At 41.6% G+C, this 21,180-nt stretch overlaps 2 protein-coding genes across 2 annotated transcripts; one reads left to right on the top strand and one right to left on the bottom strand.

Moving 5' to 3' along the window:
• Positions 1-13,655: 13,655 nt before the first annotated feature.
• LOC147437618 (uncharacterized) lies at positions 13,656-14,230 on the bottom strand. Its single transcript, XM_086486121.1, has 3 exons — positions 14,135-14,230; positions 13,907-13,958; positions 13,656-13,780 (listed from the first exon to the last, which is right to left on the bottom strand). Exons 1-3 carry the CDS (start codon positions 14,228-14,230, stop codon positions 13,656-13,658), a joined length of 273 nt encoding a protein of 90 aa, XP_086342247.1.
• Positions 14,231-16,525: 2,295 nt separating this feature from the next.
• LOC147437617 (pentatricopeptide repeat-containing protein At2g13600-like) lies at positions 16,526-18,752 on the top strand. The gene has a single exon (XM_086487130.1). The coding sequence runs from the start codon at positions 16,699-16,701 to the stop codon at positions 18,502-18,504; it is 1,806 nt and encodes a 601-aa protein (XP_086343256.1). The 5' UTR covers positions 16,526-16,698; the 3' UTR covers positions 18,505-18,752.
• Positions 18,753-21,180: the final 2,428 nt, after the last annotated feature.

Genomic DNA, 21,180 nt, shown 5'->3' with positions numbered 1-21,180 from the left:
CCCAATACGGCTCATCAACAAAAAAAGCGCAATACAAATGAGAACCCCCCTATTGGGGTTAAATCATTTGTGGAAAATATACTCTTTTGCAACTTAATGCGATGTCAAAGAATCTTCCCTAACAAATATTGCCGTACAGTAAGTGTGAAAAAAACCATGCCTACCTATGTTATTTGAGTTGAGAGCTCTATCTTCTGATGCAGTGTAGAAATAGTCACACAATCACTTTTCCTGATGCAAAATAATGAGCACAAACAAAGCTAAGTGAGGGGCAGAGATGCGCCCTCACCTTTTAAATAGAGGAAGGAAGGAGGGCGGTTTCCCTTTTGTACGCAGATATCCATGAGTGGGGAGATCCACAGCGGGGATGGTGAGGCCACCTGCGACGTGTAATGAAGAGGCACCCCAAGATGTATTCATGATCGGGCACGCCCGAGGTAGTAACACGATGCAGTACTTAAGTTAACTACAAGGGCTATGCCCCATGGTGGAGATATAAGGCGGTATTTTTTAGTGGAATCCCAAGCATTTAAGCAGCCCCGGGATAAAAAAATGTGTGTTTGTGTGTGTGTGTGTGTGTGTGATATTCATCATGGCCAGAAAAAATACCACCGTAACAGGTCCCAATTAGATGGGCTACGTCCATGTGTGGTCTTTCTTGAAGTGAGTTAATTAAAAAATAAGCTAGGAGTTCTAAAGTACCATAGTGTGTGTGTGTGTGTGTGTGTAGAGAGAGAGAGAGAGAAAGAGAGAGGAATAAGAAGAGAAAACTAGAATAAACTTTTTAACACCATGAAGTGGTTATCCCGATTCCCTCTTAAGTAGAAAGTCTTGAGTTCAAGCCTCATTGGATAGACGTCTTAAAACTCTAATGTCTCAGATGCATGTGTGTGTGTGTGTCTGTGTGTGTGCATGAAGAAGAAGATGAAATTGAACAACCTTTCTATTACTAGCCTAGTGTGGTAGATCAATTGCCTCTTGAGTAACGCCTTAAAATCTTGGGTTCAAGGCTCATCGGGTACAACTTTATCTTGGCTGTGTGTGTGTGTGTGTGTGTGTGTGTGTGCGCGCGCACGCGCGTGCATGAAGAAGAAGATGAAATTGAACAACCTTTCTATTACTAGCCTAGTGTGGTAGATCAATTGCCTCTTGAGTAACGCCTTAAAATCTTGTGTTCAAGGCTCATTGGGTACAACTTTATCTTGGCTACTTCCACAAGTAACCAAGATAAAGTTCTACCCACAATGAGACTTGAACCCAAGATTTGTAAGGTGTTACTCAAGAGGCAATTGATCTACCACACTTGGGTAATAAAAATGTTGTTCAATTTCCTCCTTTACCAGACTTGGGTAATAAAAAGGTTGTTCAATTTCCTCCTTGTATTCTCTCTCTCTCTCTCTCTCTCTCTCTCTCTCTCTCTCTCTCACACACACACACACACACACACACATTAGAATCCGTTAACCTCCTAAAAACAATCGCAGCAGGTCTCAAAGGTTTATCTAACAAGTCTTGAACTCAAGGCATGTTACTCAAGAGGCAATTGATCTACCACACTTGGGTAATAAAAAGGTTGCTCAATTTCCTCCTTGTATTCACCCACACACACATACACACACAAATCCCATTAGAATCCCTTAACCTCCTAGAAACAATCTCGCAATAGGTCTCAAAGGTTTATCTACATGTTACTCAAGAGGGAATTAGGATAACCACTTAGTGGTGTTAAAAAGGTTATTCTAGTTTGTGGCCCTCTCTCTCACTTTGTGTATGTGTGTGTGTGTGTGTGTGGAGCCCACTGGGCACATCGGTGGGGAGACACCAATCCTCCATCCTCTATATAATTGGGTACATTGAATTTCTCAAGATCTTTTGAAAAACTGTGTTAGCAAATTTTTATTTCCATTGTCATCCACTAACTCCCAAATTTTCAATTTATGAGGTTTGGACATTAAAAAAACTTTATACAAGTGCTTTGAATCAATCTTCAACACAGACTTCAAGTATACTACTACCCTTCCATTGGAACATAGCATATCTAATGGTGATTCACAAAGGCACCTCTACAAATAGTTAGTGAGATGTTGTGGACAATTTCTAACTTAAAAGTGCTAAAAAGATTTCACAATTCATATTGCCCACATTCCTCTTATTGTAATATCAATAAGAGGAATGTGGGTAATATGATATTCACAAAAGCATATGATATTCCTCTTATTCCTCTTGTCTCATGAATCAATTGATATTACAATAAGAGGAATGTGGGTAATATGATATTCACAAAAGCATAAGAGCATATATGGAGATTCCTCTTAACGAAGCACCTCAAAATACGTTTGCCACACCTATTTAACTTTAAGTCGCAATCATATCATTACTTTTATACCACGAATGTCTATGGATTGGAGTAAATTATTTCCTCCAAAGTAACTAGAATGCCTTAACCTTTCTTGCTTGCAATGGGTTGGCGAGAGTATAAGATAGAACAATAAGCATTATCATCGCCATATGTAGAACTGGGTTGTATAGTAAATGTGTAGATGTGATGCACAAATTTAGAGCCATGAGAAATGTGACATTAGTCTCATGAATTACCTTCAATCTCATGTTTTCGTATTCTTAAAGGGCTGAATGATTCTTTTTGTATTGAGGCGAGTCATAAGAAAACTAATATCTTGCAATATCATATGTAACTAAGGGCATGTGCAATGGTGATATCCATATATATAAGGCCTTAGGATATTTTTACGGATTTTTCTATCTCCACTCAAAGAGAAAATCAACATTTTAAAACATGCATGCAAAGATTTACATCAATAGAGGGCACGATTCAACGCTTACACCTGTTTATACGACACTGTTAACATTTAAAGACTCAAGAAATGGGCTTGATAGCCTAACACAAAAACTAGGTTGGATGTATATGTGCTTAGCCTAACACAAAAACTAGGTTGGATGTATATCTGCTTTTAGCATCAACAAAATCCAAGATAGAACAATACACAAACTTTCAACCATACCTTTGTCTTTCCATAGAACCATAAGTAGCTATACCTTCAAAAAATATATGCACAACTTGTATGCGACCAGGTGCTTATTACGTCATGCACTACAAGACACAAAATTACCTTAGCCCACACACAGCTTTGATGTGAATGTAGCTCACTAGATCATGAAACAAACCTTCACACACCTTTCATTGAAAACAACCATGTGTCTTCCTCTTCGTTGTTCACATGTACGAGTCTTTGAAGGAACATCTTCAAGTGATTTTTCAAGCATTAAGGGAGAACAAGGTTTTCCTCAACCAAAAGAAAAGTGAATTTTTAATTCAAGAGATTCAATACTTAGGTCATATTATCTCTCAAGATGGTATCCGTATGGATCCATCGAAGTTAGAGGTAATAAAAGCATGGCCTAATCCAAGGAATCTATATGAGCTAAGAAGCTTTATTGGTATGTGTGCATACTATAGATGCTTCATAAAAAAATTCTCTCAAATAGTAGGACCATTACATGACTTAACAAAGAAGAACATTAAGTATTTATGGACAGCTAAGGAGCAAAATGCTTTTGACAAGCTCAAAGAGAAGCTTATCTCCCAACTTGTCCTCATGCTTCCGGATCTCTCAAAGCCATTTGAGGTCCAATGCGATGCTTGTGGTGATTGCCTTGGAGCAATTTTGCTTCAAGAAAGGCATGCTATAGCATATGAGAGCGGAAGGCTTACTACAGATGAACGTGTCTTAGGAATTTATGAGAAAGAGCTTTTAGTTGTTCTACATGCCCTAGACACATGTTGGGGACTCCATTTATTCTACGGACCGATCACCAAAGTCTCAAGTACTTCATGACACAAACAAAGCTTTCCGACAAACAAATGAGCTGGGCAAATTTTCTTCTGCAATTTAATTTCCATATTGCTCGCATTTTTGGTAAGCACAATCAAGTGGCCATTGCACTTTCACGACAACCAAAAGTTAATGCGGTTTCTATAGCTACTCACAATGATCTATCTTCAATGATAGATGAGTATGCTACTGACCCTGACTATAGAGACATAATGTCAGTCCTTGCTTTGGGGAAGAAAGAGGAACCATTCACCTTGCAGGATGGTTATCTTCTCCACAGCAATAGGCTATGTGTTACCCACTCCCTTTGTGAGAAAGTCATGTATGAATCCCGTGCTCCTCCCTATGCGGGGCATAGAGGCATTCAACCTACTCTCCGAGGAGTAGAAATGTACTTCTATTGGCCTACCATGAAAGTGGACATACAAGAGTATGTTTCAAAATGTGTAGGATGCCAAAAGACCAAGTATGATAGAGGGAAGCAACCTGGATTACTCCAGCCATTGCCTATTCCAAATTCACCATGGGAGAGTATATCCATGGATTTTATCTTTGGATTACCCAAGTCTATCCATGGGAATACGGGATATGGACAATAGTTGACAAATTTAGCAAGCACCTGTCAAAAAGACTATTATGGCACACCAAATGGCAACTCTCTTCATGTCAAAGATTTTCAAACACCATGGATTACCAACATCCATCGTGTCAGATAGAAATCCTAGAATGACCAGTGATTTTTGGAAAGGTCTCTTTGAAAATCTCGAAACAAGATTGAATTTCTCTTCGGCCTATCACCCACAAATGGATGCCAAAGTGAGATAGCCAATCTTAGGATACTCGATCTACTAAAGACTTATGTTACAAAAGTAGATCAATGCTCACAATGGGAAAAGTACTTACCTCTTGTAGAGTATGCCTACAATAATACTGTATATACTTCTACGGGAAAAGCACTTTTTGAAATAATTGAGGGAAGACCTAAAAGTCCCTTGCTACTTAAAGTACATGGGAAGATCTTCACTGCCGATGAGTATAGCCGTGACCTACAAGAATCTTTTCAAAAGATTGAGGAGGCTATATCCATCTCTCAACAGAGGCAAAAAGCTTTTGTTGACAAGCGCAGAAGAGCTTTAACGTTCAAAGAAAATGATCGGGTCTTACTTAAGTTTCCTAAGGCTCAATTGAGGCAAACGACGGGAAAAAATCCTACGGGCCATCAAAAGTATTATGCTAAGCTAGCAAAAAGATACTATGGTCCTTTCCAAATCTTGAAGCCCATCAATGAGATGGCTTACCAACTCAAGTTGCCCAGCCATTGGCTCATACACAATGCTTTTCATGTGAGCCTACTTAAGCCCTACAAAAGAAAGCCACCAAGTGAACCAATTGTTGAAGACCATCCCGAAGTTGAAGACCAAGAAGAGGTGCTACAACTCGAAGCTATCCTTTGGCATGAAGACAATGTACTACTCCATGGTAAGATTATCCAACGGTATCTTATTATGTTCAAAAATTATCCTTTTAAAGATGCTAGATGGATGCAAGGAATACAGCTTAAGGATAGTATGAACCTTGTCAATGCTTACAATGCTACATTAGAGTAAGCAAATGTAAAAATTTCTTTTAAATGACCAATGTTTTTGTCTTATAAGACTAGTTCTCTTTTCATTGTGCACAAATTTAAATAGTATGCATGCAGAATCATGTTTGTGATGATGATGTCTCTCAAACACCAAGTAGAATTTGTCACACTACTTGGGAGAATGAAATGGACTGAAGAGGAGACATGCTTGCGGCAGCTATGTCTCCCAAGGACCAAATGGATTAGCGATCCATCTTGGAAAGATGTCGTAGGGTAAAAAGGGATCCTCTACCCGCTAAGCAGAATTGACTAATGACTAAGGCTTTATCTCTTCTACCTCATACTTGAGGACGACTATGATTTTAAGTGAGAGGTAATGTCATAAAAACTAATATCTAACCAACACAAATAATTTTCTCATATTAAACTGATCATTTAATGTGGGAGAATAAATGGGAACAAGGGTTAGAATATAGACATGTGCTTTCAAATCTATCTCAACACGAGGCCAATGGTAAAGGGGTCCAAATGAGAGATGGTTTGTCAAAGAGCAAGGCTAGCCAATGGAGCTCAAAAGACTTAGGTTTAGCTTTATTAAAGACCTCCAAAGGTTAGTGTTAAAAAGCCCTGTGACCTTAGGTAACCTAGGGCTGAGCTTGAGGTGGGAACCCGGCCCGAGCTTAAGGTGATTTTCATGCTTGATGACTAAGGTGCTTGAGGTGTTTGTCGTGCTTGATGTCTAAGGTTCTTGAGGTGCTTGTCATGCTTGATGACTAAGGTGCTTGAGGTGCTTGTCGTGCTTGCTGACTAGGGAGCTTGAGGTGCTTGTGGGAACACCACCCAAGTTTGTGCTTTGTCATGCTTGCTGACTAGGTGCTTGAGGTAAGGTGTGCAAAAGTCAAGGTCTATCCCTACAAGGAGGGGGCGAGCCCTACAAGAGGGGGGTAGAGAGAGAACACACACACCCTCACACAAGGTAAGCTTGGTACAAACAAAGTATTTAGGACACTTGTCAAGTTCCTCCTCATGTTTCCCTAAAGCCTATTGGTTGGCCACCCAAGGGGTCCATTGATAATTTAGTAGAATCAATTAATTGTTTTTACATTTATCAAGTCCTCTCTCTCAAAGGGGAAAGGAGGACACTTGGCCCAAGTGGCCCAAGACTACCCTTGTTGCTTGTAATGCCTCTTGCTTGTGATTGGCTAGGCCTGGAGGTGTCTAATGAGCTTCAAGCATGAGCTACAAGGGTGGGTCGACCAAGGAATCTAGGGGCATGCTTGGAGGGTACACACACACACACACACCCTCATTGTGTATTGTGCAAAGTGCAAGAGCTCCCTTTCCTACTCCAAGCAAGTAGAGAGGTTGAGAGCCTACACCAACACTCTTGGTTGTGGAATGCAAATCCAACCAAGAGCCATGTTTCAATGCTTAAGCTTGCCATTTTCTCCATCTTCATTACTATGCTATTATGTATGGTAGCAAGAAGAGTGATGGGATAAGTGAGGAACTAGTTCTTTCTCCTATGAAATGTTTCTTCTTCCTCTTCCCTACCCTCATTCCCTGCTAGCTCTCTCCACCTTCGAAGGTGTTTCAGGTCTTGGGACTGAGGCTTGGGGTAGTTAATGCTTTCAATAAAGTTTACGTTATGCTCGTGATGCATGAAGCTTTCCATCTTCATTGCATCACCTAGGTCACAAGGAACACAAAGATTGTATTGTAACAAGTCTCTCTTGATGGGAGAAACTATAATACAAATGCATATTGGAGGGGGGATTGGCTCCACATATATCTGGTCCTCAATTGTTGTCATGTTCTCTAAACTCTCTCTCTTGCAAAAGTATTGTTCATGCCAAGTTAGCTAAATGCTATGTTTATGTTTCTACCATCAATTAAGTTCACCCTCTATGCTCTCAAAGTAATTTTCAAAAATTACTTTCTCTAATTTTGGCTACTCTCAAAGTTAATACGCCATTTACATTACAAAAGTCCTTAGACCTAGGACCATTAGGTACTTTAGACCTTAGGAAAGCTAAGGCTGAGCTTGAGGTGCTTGTCATGCTTAATGACTAAGATGCTTGTGGTGCTTGTCCTGCATAATGACTAAGGTGCTTGAGGTGCTTGTCATGTTTGACGATTAAGGTTCTTGAGGTGCTTGTCATGCTTAATGAATAAGGTGTTTGAGGTGCTTGTCGTGCTTGATAACTAAGGTGCTTGAGGTGCTTGTCATCATTAATGACCAAGGTGCTTGAGGTAATTGTCGTGCTTGATGGCCAGGGTGCTTGAGGTGTTCAAGTAAAAAATGAGCCCTAAAGGTAGGGGCATGAGAGAGAACACACACACACACTCAAGGCAAGCCCAAGACTCAAGAGGCATTAAGGCCACATGTTAGGCCCTAGCAATATTGTCCTCATAATGTGCATGAATCCTATTGGATGCATTACCTATAGGAAGGTCCAATGAGAATTTAGATTCATGTAAATAATTAAGATCTTTGTCTTAAAGGGGGAAAGGAGGACACTTGTCCAAATTCTACAATTAAATAATTAAGATCTTTCTCTCAAAGGGGGAACAGAGGACACTTGTCCAAATGTTACACCCCTTGCTTGTTATAACTAGAGGCATTCATTGGCTAGCCCAAGGCTTGAGCGAATAGGCTTGTAGCAAAGAGTAAAGTAGAAAAATTGAATCCTCTCTCGTTCTCTCTCATATACCAGACAAGCTACACACACACTCCCCCATTGTGTGTTGTGCACACAAGTCATCTCCTTATCCAAGCTTGAAGTGGAGAGCCTACACCAACACCCCTTTGCAAATCCAACCAAGAGTTATGCTCAAAGAAATGCGTATTAATATCTCCATCTTCATTATCACTATGCTAAGCTATGCTCTAAGAGTGATTATTTGTGAGGAGACTACTTCTTTCTCGTAGAGATACATCTTCTTCCGTTCATCTTCCTCGCTCCCTGCTAGCTCTCTCCACCTTTGAAGGTGTTTGAGGTCTTGGGATTGAGGCCAGGGACAAGTTAATGGTTTTGCAAGTTAGTTACAAGCATAATATTGGTGCATGAAGTTTACCATCTTCAGGGCATCAACAAGGTCTCAAGGAACACAAAGCATGTATTGTAAGTCTCTCTTCAAGGGAGAATCTATAATACAAAAGCCTTTTGGAGGGGGAACCACCGGCTCCAAGAAAATCCGGTCCTCAACTGTTGTCAATTTCTCTAACTCTCTCTCTCTCTCTCTCTCTCTCTCTCTCTCTCTCTCAAGTATTGTTCATGCCAAGCTAACTAGGTATAATGTTTATTTTGCTACCTTCAATCAAGTACTCTCGTTATTTTGCTACCTTCAATCAAGTACTCTCGTTATGTTCATTAAGAATCCTCTTAAGGAAATGCCCACTATTGTTACTTTAATTCCTCTATAATCCATGCTATTAGCCATATTCCATTACACAACCCATGACTAGCAATCTCATTGTGAGTTTGTGCACCTAAGTCAACATCTTGCGTCATGCCACACACCTTCAAGGTGCAAGCATAGATAATTGCATGGAAAGTGAGGGCTGTAGTTCACACCTATTGAAAGTAGGAGAGAACTTTCTTGCCACCACCAGTGATTGCTAGGTAGATCTTGCTATAAGAGCATTCCAAGAGGCTTCCTCTAGAAAGAAACCCTCACTTTGCATCCACTAGAAACAATCTAGATCTTCTTGGACCAATCTCAATTGAGTTTTTTGTATGTTGCTTCCCTCCCCCCATAGTAGCTCTCATGGCCTCAATCTTGTGTGCCTTCTCCCACATGTTTGTCTCAACATATATGTTGAACATTGCATGAAAAGCCCCCAAGGTGGCTTCAAAAGATTGCCTTCCAATATCAACATTATTCCACTTTTGACAAGCAGCTAGCAAGATCACCCATGCAACTAGATTTGGTGAAAAAGGCATGTTTTGCAACACAGTAAGTGCCTCTTTTCATTCACTGACACAACCGAGGAGATCCATCATCCTCTACCCGAGTTGTCGGTACAGCTACAATGATCTCATCAAGCTGTTCGTCTTCTTGGTTCATCCTATCAAACAATTGATAGATGATATTAACTCTCCTTGCTGAAGGTAGCCTATCATCAAGGAATTCCGGCTAATAAGAGCCCTTTCTTGTGCATCTATCATGCACCCCCAAGTTGCATACATATCCATGAGCATCATTGGTGTGATTGCATCCAACATCTTAATACGAGGTGCTATGATGATTTGAGCGTGTAGCCTCTGTCTAGGATCTTTCTCTGATATCGTCATACATGCTTTTAGAAAACTTGCAAAGGTAGTGTCATTAGATAGTAAACCCTGCTCATGTATAGAATGATACAACTATATGGATGCCTTGTTGTACCCATTCTTTGCAAACCATGCAATCAAAGTGGTCCAATAGACGAGACTTGTCCAGGCTCTTTCTCTGATATCTTCATACATGCTTTTAGAAAAATTGTGACGGTAATGTCATTTGGTAGTAAACCCTGCTCATGCATAGAGTGATACAACTAATGGTTGCCTCGTTGTACCCATTCTCTGCAAACCATGCAATCAAAGTGGTCCAATAGATGAGATGTTGAACTGACAGATGATCACACACACCTCGATATTCCGATAGTAAATTACATTTAACATACATGTCCACAAAAGTTCGAACAAGTGGGTCTTCCTCTAGCTTCTCTACTACCAGATGACCATGCATGTCTTCCACACCCCCCCCCCCCCCCCCCAACCCCTTCTCTCTCTCTCTCTCTCTCTCTCTCTCTCTCTCTCTCTCTCTCTCTCTCTCTCTCTCTCTCTCTCTCTCTCTCTCTCTCTCTCTCTCTCTCTCTCCCTCTCTCTCTCTGCCTCTCTCTATCCAAGATTGCATCTTTGATGAAAAGACTATCAAAAATGTTTTGAGCTACTGGAAGTGGCGACATTTAGCTTAGAGATTCACTGATGTATAGCATAAAATGAACCCACACACCCACATATGGCATTTGAGATGGTTTCTCACTATAGAGGCATAAAGAGTGGAGATCCAATGGCTATAGGTAGCTCCAATCCTCTAGCTAACGAAATGGGTCGCCAAAGGCATTGATAGAGAACTTTCCTAGACCCTATTGAATTGCAATAGAAATGCCCGAAATAGGTGTAACCATACTGATCTTCAAAAGGGAGTGCGAGCGGGAAGCATGAGATAGTAGGTTCTGCCAAAGCTCCTACGACTTGGAAGCTACAAAGAAGTTCTTGTTAATGAATGCAAACTCACCATCGTTTGTGGATTTGGAAGATTTTTGCAAAATGCTTGATGCTAAGAATTCTTGCATTGCTAATGGGGGCTAGCCAGAAATGCCTTTTCTCTTTGCTTCATCCTATCGATTTAAATCCTTTCCCAGACTCTAATGCTTCCCACAAAATTTACTTGTGATGTCAATTGGGAATCTGGGGTGTTGAAAGAATGGAATCTTGTTGTGTAGCAGAAGATTAGCACTAGTCTTGTCGGCGAGCCACAAAAGTGGCTTGGGCCAATAAAGTGGCTCATGTCAGTTTGAGGATAACTTTTGCAAATGACTACAAAACTTAACTTCTTGAGCATGCATTTTAGATGCATAGACAACATTGTGGCATGAAATTGAATCAAAAATATGAAAAATATAAAAATCATTTTCTCATTTTAAAAATAGCCATTTTCACGTAAAACTACATTTTTCGCTTACTTTGAAGGGGTGCCAAATTTTGTCATTTTTTCTCCCAAAAATATAGAAGGTTCATAGCCCCATTACATACATCTCTGCATTTTTAAGTAAAATTTGAGCGTGCTTAAAAATCCCTTGGCCTATCTTTGGGATGGAATAGTAAAATTTTGTGCGTTTGGACAGATTAAACATTAAAGATGGCTACCAATTATTAACTTCTACATTGTTAGATTTTTGTCCAATTTTCATTCAACTTGCGGTATGTGTTGGGCATGTTTCCTAGCTAAAGCGGTTTTTTATTTTGAAATTCTCACAAGATTTTTTTACAAAAGTCTTCAAAGGCCACTAAAGTGGCTCATTAGTTGACAAGACGTGTGTGTGTGTGTGTGTGTGTGTGTGTGAGAGAGAGAGAGAGAGAGAGAGAGAGAGAGAGAGAGAGAGAAGAGAGAGAGAGAGAGAGTGTGTGTGTGTGTGTGAGAGAGAGAGAGAGAGAGAGAGAGAGAGAGAGAATAGTTTGATAATCTTCGTTTGTCCCAAATAACGATCGAATACGTCGAGATTGACAAAAACCTGAAACGACAAACTCAGCGACAAGAGATCGTAAAAGTTGGACAACAAAAAAAACTAGAATGCATCATTAGCTACGTTCGTATCGAATTAAGATGAAGTAAAATATCGAAAACTATATATGCCATTTCAGCACTTCTCAAATTGAAAAAAAATCATTTATTTGATGCTATTAATTTGTCTAAGATATTTATTAAATGGGAGGAGAGACTTCAAAATGAGAGAGAGAGAGAGAGAGAGAGAGAGAGAGAGAGTTCATCAAAGGGTGTTTGATTTTTTTATCCGAGAGGAAATGAAGCACGGAGAGAGATTTCATCAAAGCGTGTTAGATTTTTTTACCTGAAAGTGTTTGGGATACTGATTGTCGTTGTTCAGAGGCGTTCTTTGCAAAAATGGGATACCGATCGTAGTCTTCAAAGGGGTACCTCGCAAAAAACCACAACGAGGGTTAGAATTTTGTCAAGCTCAACGTTCGTGACCATACAACATGTCAATGTTATTAATTATTTGTTGTTCCATTTTCATGTTTCCAAAAAAAAAAAAAACATGCAAGTCTCCTTACATGGGGGAGTTTGCACAATCCTCCCCAATTTTTATAATACGAAGGAACGTGTCATTCCCACGACAGCGGGCAATTTTGAGTACATTCATAACTGCGTTCTCAGTGTCAAAAATCTAAAAATGATAATGCTTACTCACCGCGGGATTGAATGTCTCTCGTTGATGCACTTCCTTGCATCAATGATGTTGGGCATCTTGCGTAGAGCCACATGCCTTCAAGATGCATGCATAGGTGATTGCATCTGGAGAGAGGGCCCTCACTTCGCATCTGTTGAAAACAAATTAGAGCTTTCTGGCCCTGCCCCCGTGGGACAAATCTTACAATTAATGCATTCCAAGAGTCCACACTCTAGATCACAGAAAGCATGATAATATTTTGCAACAACCCGTGACTAGTAATCTCATCATTAATTCTCTCACCCATGTAAACATCTTTCGAAATACTACACACCTTCAATGTGCAAGCGTAAGTGCTTTTGTGAGTTTGCTTGATGTGTTTCATGAGTATTGCTTCTTCCCTACAGTTGTTAGTGGATTTGTTGCCTTTCTGTAGACATTTTAAGGGCACCACATTTGCCATACATATAAAGAAAAGCCCTGCTAATAACAACCTATTTCTGAATAGCTTGTGACTGACTAGCACTCTCATCATAAATTCTCTCACCCATGTCAGCATATTACGAAGTCTTTCAAGATGCTAGCATAGGTGCTTACTTCCGTAGATGATTGCATTGGAGAAATGCCTTCTGCTTGCATATGCTTAGAATAGCCTTGATGAGCTTCCTTGCCAACATCCTGCATCAATTCGAAGTGCCCTGCTTCTGTAGTGCGTATCCCACGACCAATGCATTCCAAGCATTTGCATCCGCTGAAAACAGCCTAGAGCTTTATGGCTCTACTCTTGTTATGCACATCCCACATTCAATGCATTCCAAGAGGCGACATTTCAGACAGGAAGCTCCTCAAGCAGTTTTTGTGCTTTCTCAAGCGCACCACATTGGGCATACATATCGACCAAGGTAGTGCCATTACAGCCTTGTTGCAGCGGTAGGGTGAATAAGAGCAGAACAACAGTCTGCCGTTTAATTTGAGGTCTGGTATTTGGGCAGGGAGTCTCTTGAAAACCTTGGCCCCTAATGAGAGATGGAAGTTGATAGGCTTTGTGTGGGTGGACATCCTCATGTGTGTTGGAGCCTGCAACAAGCCAACTGAACAGCTCGAGCAGCTCACGTTGGGTGGTGAGTTCCTCACTCTTCTTTGGGTCTTGCTGGGCCATCTGGGATGCGGGTCCCAATGACGTCCACCTCAGGCCAACTACTTCTCACACATAACACAGAGACATGGGGATGTTTAGTATTTACGGTCAAGCTCGGAGCAGTCAATACTGAAAACATGTTGTAGACTCTGCAAAATCTGCACTTAGATTGGTAAAAAAGTCTCCCTGTGTCAATCCCAAGCTTCTAGCCTTAAACTTTCTGCTTGGGGTGGAAAATTTCCTTGTTCCTAGTAGCTGCACAGACATTATGTTTGCTCAATTTAACTGACTACCTCACTAATATAAACCTGGATGAAGTATAATCCACTTAAAACATCAATCTATACAATATTGTCCCGGATGAAGTCGCCAACCTATAGATGGAAAGTTGTCCATAGCAACTGTAGGAGAATCATAAGACTTTTCCTATTGGTCACAACAAAGACAGGAATGTAGGCACGACAAACAATTGTGTCTCTTCTTCGAAAATGCAAACTCCTCCCTATCCTGAGCCCGATCTTGAGCCATGTTCAATGCAACAGTGGAGACATTGTCTACTACAAGAGCTTGCAAGGTCTCATGCATGCATGGACAATGACCACCTCGCAAACATCATTCCTGAAGTCATCTACACAGCCAACATCCTTTTCATCAGAGATTTGTTCTGCCTTTTGTGATGCAGCATGTGCACCAACCATCCAATTGCCTTCTGGAACTACCTAGGAAGAGCTGAGCTCCTTCATGATGAATATGCTCGTCTACCTTGTGAGAATGAAGCTGACCTATAGCTTCATTGTAGAGAGAGCAGTAGCATGTTTTGAGAGTGTCATGTAACGTTGTTGCCATTTGTCTATGTAAAACTACTCTACCTACACATCATAGTGGTTTTGCCAATTTTCTTGCAACTCCTTTGGTACTAATGGCCTTCCAAGCTCGTCGATTAGCTACGCTGTCTATTCATGCCCGAATGAAGGGTCTCGGATCGGGTGCAGGTGATTGCATCTGCTGAGAACAATCTAGAGCATCTTGAAATCACTACATTCCAAGAGTCCACACTCCGGACTCTGGCGCTACTATTGTTGTGCGCATCCCCAATCAGTGCATTCCGAGAGGCGACATTCCAGACAAGAAGCTCCTCAAGCACTTTTTGTGCTTTTTGAAGTGCACCACATTTGGCATACATATCGACCAAGACAATGCCAAGCACGACATCTTTCTCAAGCCCACGAAATTTGACATACATATCAACCAAGATAGTGCCAAGCATGACAACTTTTTCCAACAGACTCTGACAAACAACATAATTGATTTTTGTGTCCATATCAGCATAACATCTTTTTGTGTCCATATCAACATCTTGTTCCACATGCCTTCAAGATGCATGCATAGGTGATTTCATAGGCTCTCCCATGAATACACCCTATTTGGCACATGTCCTGCAACAATAAGTGCATACCAAGAGACCGCATCCCATCCCGTGCATCCCATCCCGATCCTGGAGGAAGCTTGCCAAGAATTTGTCGTGCTTTGGCGACTGCACCAAATGCGACAGGCATGTCGACCAAAGCAGCTCCAAGCACAGAGTCTTTTTCCAAATTGTCCTGGGCTATCTCATGAAATTGCCTTTGTCTATATATATATATATATATATATATAGAGAGAGAGAGAGAGAGAGAGAGAGAGAGAGAGAGAGAGAGAGAGAGAGAGAGAGAGAGAGAGAGAGAGAGAGAGAGAGATGACATCTTGGACGGGAAGCGTGGCACTCTGTAGCAGCAGGGCTCCAATTTGCACCAGCAAAGGGCATGAGAACCAACCAACAAACCAGCATACACGAAAGGAAGCTCCTCAAGCACTTTTTGTGCTTTCTCAAGCGCACCACATTAAGCATACATAACGACCAAGACAGTGCCAAGCACGATAGCTTCCTATGCCCTTGTCGGGCATATCCTACAATCAGTGTGTTCCGAAAGACGACATCCTGCACCACATGTGGCATACATATCGACCAAGGCATTGCCAAGCATGGCAATTGTTGGCAACAACCCCTGACTAACAATATCATAGTGATTCTTTAGGCCAATATCAGCATCTTGATGCACGCTTATGTGATTGCATTTGGAGAGACACCCTCACTTTGCATCCCAGCTGAAAGCAGCCAAGAGCTTTATAGCCTTGCTCCTGTTGCGTGTATCCTGCACTGAATGCATTCCAAGAGACAACATTCCGGATAGAAAGCTTCTCAGACACTTTTTTGTGCTTTCTCAAGCACACCACATTTAGCATACACTGTTGATCAACATCTTGTGCCACATGCCTTCAAGATGCATGCATAGGTGATTTCATAGGCTCTCCCATGAATACACCCTATTTGGCACATGTCCTTCAACAATAAGTGCATACCAAGAGACCGCATTCCATCCCGATCCTGGAGGAAGCTTGCCAAGAATGTGTCGTGCTTTCGCGACTGCACCAAATGTGACAGGCATGTCGACCAAAGCAGTTCCAAGCACAATCTTTTTCCAAATTGTCTTGGGCTATCTCATGAAATTGCGTTTGTCTGTAGAGAGAGAGAGAGAGAGATGACATCTTTGGACGGGAAGCGTGGCACTCTACAGCAGCAGGGCTCCAATTTGCACCCACAAAGGGCATGAGAACCAACCAGCAAAGTGTCTTTGGTGGTGGGCTGAGATGTGCAGGAGCGGGGGCGGGAGGTTGATCGGAGACTGCACGACGGCAACATTATTCGTCCACTGCCGGGAGAGGGGGGTCTGCCACGTGGGTTAGTGAGAGGCCAGGGATTCAAAAGACGCTGCTACGCTAACGAAGTAACAAATGCCAAGTGTCACTAGGCATTGGCTACATGTGGACTCTCCCTCCTTTTAGAATGGCCCAAAATCAAGGTAATCAAGGTTGTTACAGTTCTCGAGTTCAAAGTTCAAACATTTGGATTCTCTCTCATATAACACGTCTCTCTCAAACATTTGAATTCTCTCTCATACAACATGTCTTGAGTTCAATGCTTGTCGCGAGTAGATCTTGCCTTGCCCCTCCTCCCCACAGGCGGGCGCATGCGCACTTCCTCTCGAGCGAAACAGTATACCCAGATCAAAGCAAGAAACTGAACTTTATTTATCACGAGAGGTCATCTTACTCTTGAAAGAAATGTATGCTGCGGCTATCTCCAAGTAGCAGACAGCTTGCAGCCTTAGCTGGGGACCATGGCAGACAATCAGGAGGGTGTGGTTCTCCATATACTGTGGCTATACAGAATAATGGAGAGGGACCCCCTTTACGTGAATGCTCTGTTGAGGGGTTTGCTCGCATGTTGGAAACGTGTAGGAAGTCAAGAGACAGAGCACAAGCACTGCAATTATATGCGTGCATGCCCGTTTGTGTGGTCACGGATCATGCGAAGATCGCAAACCAGCTGATCGCAGTATTGGTTGATGCCAGAAGCATCCAGCATGCCAGGCATGTTTTTGACAGGCTTTCACATAGGGATGCCAGTGCATGGAGCTCTCTGATCATCGGATATGTCCGACATGAGGAGTGGCAGCATGCTCTTACATTGTACCAAAGCATGCAGAAGGAAACCTCTCTTCATCCCAGCGACTACGCTTTTGTGTGTTTACTGAAAGCATGTACTGGGCTCAAAGATTTGGAAATTGGTAGTGAGCTACATGCGGCCATTGCCAGCGAAGGGTTGCTCAAAGCAAACTTGTACATTGGCAGTGCATTGATTGAGATGTACGCCAAATGCAGCTCCTTGTCTAAGGCCCAAGAAGTTCTTCATGAGCTTCCAAACAGGGATGTCGTTGTGTGGACCACGTTGATAACAGGTTATGTGGACCATGGTAAGGCTGAGGAAGCACTGCTATGTGTCAACAAGATGAAGAGTGAGGGTGTCTCCCCGAATACGCGCACGCTTGTTTGTATTGCAAAAGCTTGTGGTAGCTTAAAAGCCACCAAGAGGGGCCAAGAAATACATACGGAGATCACGATGAAAGGATTCGAAAGTGAGGCTATTGTTGGAAGGGCTCTGCTTAGTATGTATGCTACATGCGGCTTGCTTGAGACAGCAAAGGTGCTGCTCTACAAGCTTCCAGTCAGGAATGTGATTGCTTGGACTGCAATGATAGATGGATATGCAGCGCATGGTTATGGTGAAGAAGCACTCAACTGCTTAGAGCAGATGCAGCACGAGAGCGTGGCTTCAAATGCACACACATTTGCATGCAGTGTGAAAGCATGTTGCAGCTTTGGGGTAATTGAGAAGGGGCAGGAACTGCACATGGCTATCATGGAGAAAGGCTTCGACAGTAATGTAAGGGTCGGGAGCATCATGGTCACTATGTATGTCCAGTCTGGGATGCTTGCCGAGGCGCAATCTGTGTTCGACAAGCTTCCAGTCCGAGATAGTATCTTATGGTCAGCATTGATAGCCGGATATAGTCAGGTCGGAGAAAGCAGAAATGCCATCTCCACCTTCAACAAGATGGTAGGTGAATGTATGAAGCCAGAGCTTGGCACATTTGTGATTGTCCTCAATGCATTTAATCATGAGGGTGGAGTCGAAAAGGGCTTAAGATTCTTCGAGGCTATCCAAAGTGATTATGGGGTTACTCCAACTCTCGAGCATTACACTACCGTGGTCGATCTCCTCGGCCGTTCGGGGCACCTAATCAAGGCAATATCTTTGGTCGAACATATGCCATACCATCCTGACTATGTATCATGGTGCATCGTGCTAAGTTCTTGTCAAAATGGGGGTGATATGAAGGTAGCAAGATATGCCTTTGAAAATGCAGTCAAGCTCAAGGGAGGGGGCATGGGCGTTTTTGTGTGTTTGAGGAATATTTATGCAGATGCCGCCATGTACGATGAAGCAAACGAGGTTGAGGCAATGTGGATGCAAAATCAAGGGTGGGAAAAGCATGAAGAGGATTGGGACGGTCTCAATAGTCCGGGCTAAGCATCCCCCTAGACTTTCTCAAGTGTAGGATTATCCAAAATACAGGTTCATACCATTCATCTTACGACTTGCCCGGGTATAAAGATTCTTTTCAAGAAGCTATGGCAATGAAAATAAATACCTTCTTGCTGTAGAAGTACCATTATCAAAAGTGCGCTAGATTGGTTATCATTATATTAATATACTCTATCTTTGTGAAGAAAAAGGCAAATAGATATTGAATTTCAACACTGTCACCGATTAAATTACTACTTGGGCAATGGTTGTTATGCATTATTCTAACCTAAGCAAGAATTAATAATCACCTATTTGATAGTACTTGAGATATATTGATTGCAAATTGAAAGTAAATTTATACAATATAGTGGTGCTTTTGTAGCAACTGAAGAATACGAAAAAGAACGGGCTGATTTGTCATTGAAACTATTGTAATTACTAGTGATTAAAGCTGAAATTATGCCCTGTAGGTAAATTGATTAAGTGCTAGAGTGTTTTAATTGTAATGGGTAGTGAAGGTCGAGAGAGTGAAAAGATCGGCTACGTATTGAAACTTAAGCGTGGATGACCAATGCCGCCTCTCAGAAGTATACTCTTCAGTTGTGTAGCCATTGAGTGCCTTGGCAAACACATCTTCTACATTGTTATGGGTTGGATAAAACACAGAATAGATGATTCTAGCTGCATGTTTACTTTCATGAAAGAGTAAGAAATATCAATGTGCTTCACTTTTGCATTGTTAACCTTGCAAGAGAAATGGCAAGTCAATCGTATGAGAAAGATCGCTAATTTTGCGCATAATTTTTAGATCATAGTTGCTTTAGTCAAGTAGCTTCAAATGTATTGTAACTAGGATGTTGCTATGCCCCTCTTGAAGTTGCAAACATTCAAATATTCTAGGTCAATCAACAGACAGGTGTATAGAGCAATGATTAGAGATAGAGACATTAGGTCTCCCCAATCTTGGAAAATTAAGAAGCCTTTTAAAACATCAAAAGAGAATAAGTGAAGGGTGAGTTTAGGAAATGAAAAGAACCATGGAAGTGGAAAGTCAAAAGACTTTTTGTGTGTATACAAAGAGAGATGGTCGAGTGCACATTCCTACATTTGTGTTTTTCTTTGCTTAATTTTCCTTTAACGTTTTCTTTTCTTCCGAGTGTCCTTGCACTATGTAAATAGTGAATATATTTATTTTAAAGCCATTAAATATACCTTTATGTATAGAGCAATGATTAGAGATAGAGAGATTACTCTGATCAACAAGGTATTTAATTCATCCAACGTCAAATTATCAAAAAATAAGTAATTGAGTTGGTAATCCCCATTTTGTTTAAAATGGAAAAACCAATAATCAATGAACGCGTATGAATTGAAGGGTGAAAGAACCTTTAGATGAAAGAGAGAGAGAGAATTGGTGGTCAAAGGGCACTTCCATACCTTGTATAGGTCATTATAGTGTTGCATATACATCATTTCACACCTTTAGTCTTTCTCATTAAGTTCTCCTTTAGAGTTTAGTCTATAAGTTTAGGGAGAATCAAGCGAGATGCAACAAGTCAAAGATGTCGCACGAAGCAAGGGAAAGAGCAGCAAGGGGTGCGTGTCCACTCAGCAAGGTTGACGGCCGCCTGCAGGGAGAGACGCAGTGCTTGTGAGTATGCCCTGGAGCTTGGAACTGGCAAGCGTAGGGCAAACGGGCCAATAACGGACTGGGTCCAAAACAAGGCCTCCTTCAAAGTAAATGGAAAATATAACCAAAAAATATGAGAATTATGATTGAGATGGCATTGGGAATGGCAAGAGCATAGTATGCCCTATCTTTTCGTATCAATCTCATTGAAAAGTGTGAATCCTATTAAATAGTTCATATCTTTCAAGATTGAATGTCCCTCTATTGGCCCCCATGTTTTAAGTGGCTTTATATTGGCCCCTTTACCCTAGAGCTCGTACAGTTTTTTTTTGCAACTTTACAGATGACGGATGCACACAACTTGATGTGTTGGCGCATGTGGTTACAGAATGCAGGGTCGTTCGATGAAGAACAAAAAAATTGACACTTTAACCTTAGGGAGAAGGACAATATGGACATTATGTATACATACAAGAAAGAGATGATCCACGTCTCCAGTTCTCTTTCTTTTCTTTGAGAGGCGATGTGCAATGAAGCTCTCTACTGGTTTCATTGGACTCCAAGGCAAGGCCTTTCTCTAGATGCTCTCGTAGTGAATACCTATGGACTTACGCAAGACGTTAATGCGGGTGAGAAAATTGTTGGCTAGAGGCTATTGGAGAAAGGTGCCGTTTTATATATATATATATATATATATATATATAGAGAGAGAGAGAGAGAGAGAGAGAGAGAGAGAGAGAGAGAGAGTAAGGCCAAGAGCAAATCTAGAGGGGTCACGGACCCACCCAAGGACTGACTGCTACATGTGGACAAGGGATTCTAGATAATGGATGACCAAGGGTCTATATAAAGGGTGGTAGGACTGAGAATTCTCAAGGCAATTCCCTGGGTTCTCACACTAGTATCAGAGCTTAGAGCTTCTGAAAAAGAAGACGTGGTCTCTTGGTCTTTGGACGCCTTTTGCATGTGCTTTAGCCGTGGAGGGAAGAAGGAGAAGCGGTCGAGGAAGGGGAGTGGAGGCGATCACGTGCAACAGGCGCCCTTGGAGC

Source organism: Adiantum capillus-veneris, chromosome 17 (assembly GCF_014529385.1).
Source record: "Adiantum capillus-veneris isolate H3 chromosome 17, ASM1452938v2, whole genome shotgun sequence".
NCBI classification, from domain to species: domain Eukaryota; kingdom Viridiplantae; phylum Streptophyta; class Polypodiopsida; order Polypodiales; family Pteridaceae; genus Adiantum; species Adiantum capillus-veneris.
Note: the sequence above shows the minus strand (reverse complement) of the source record. Positions and strands in the feature narration are given on the sequence as shown.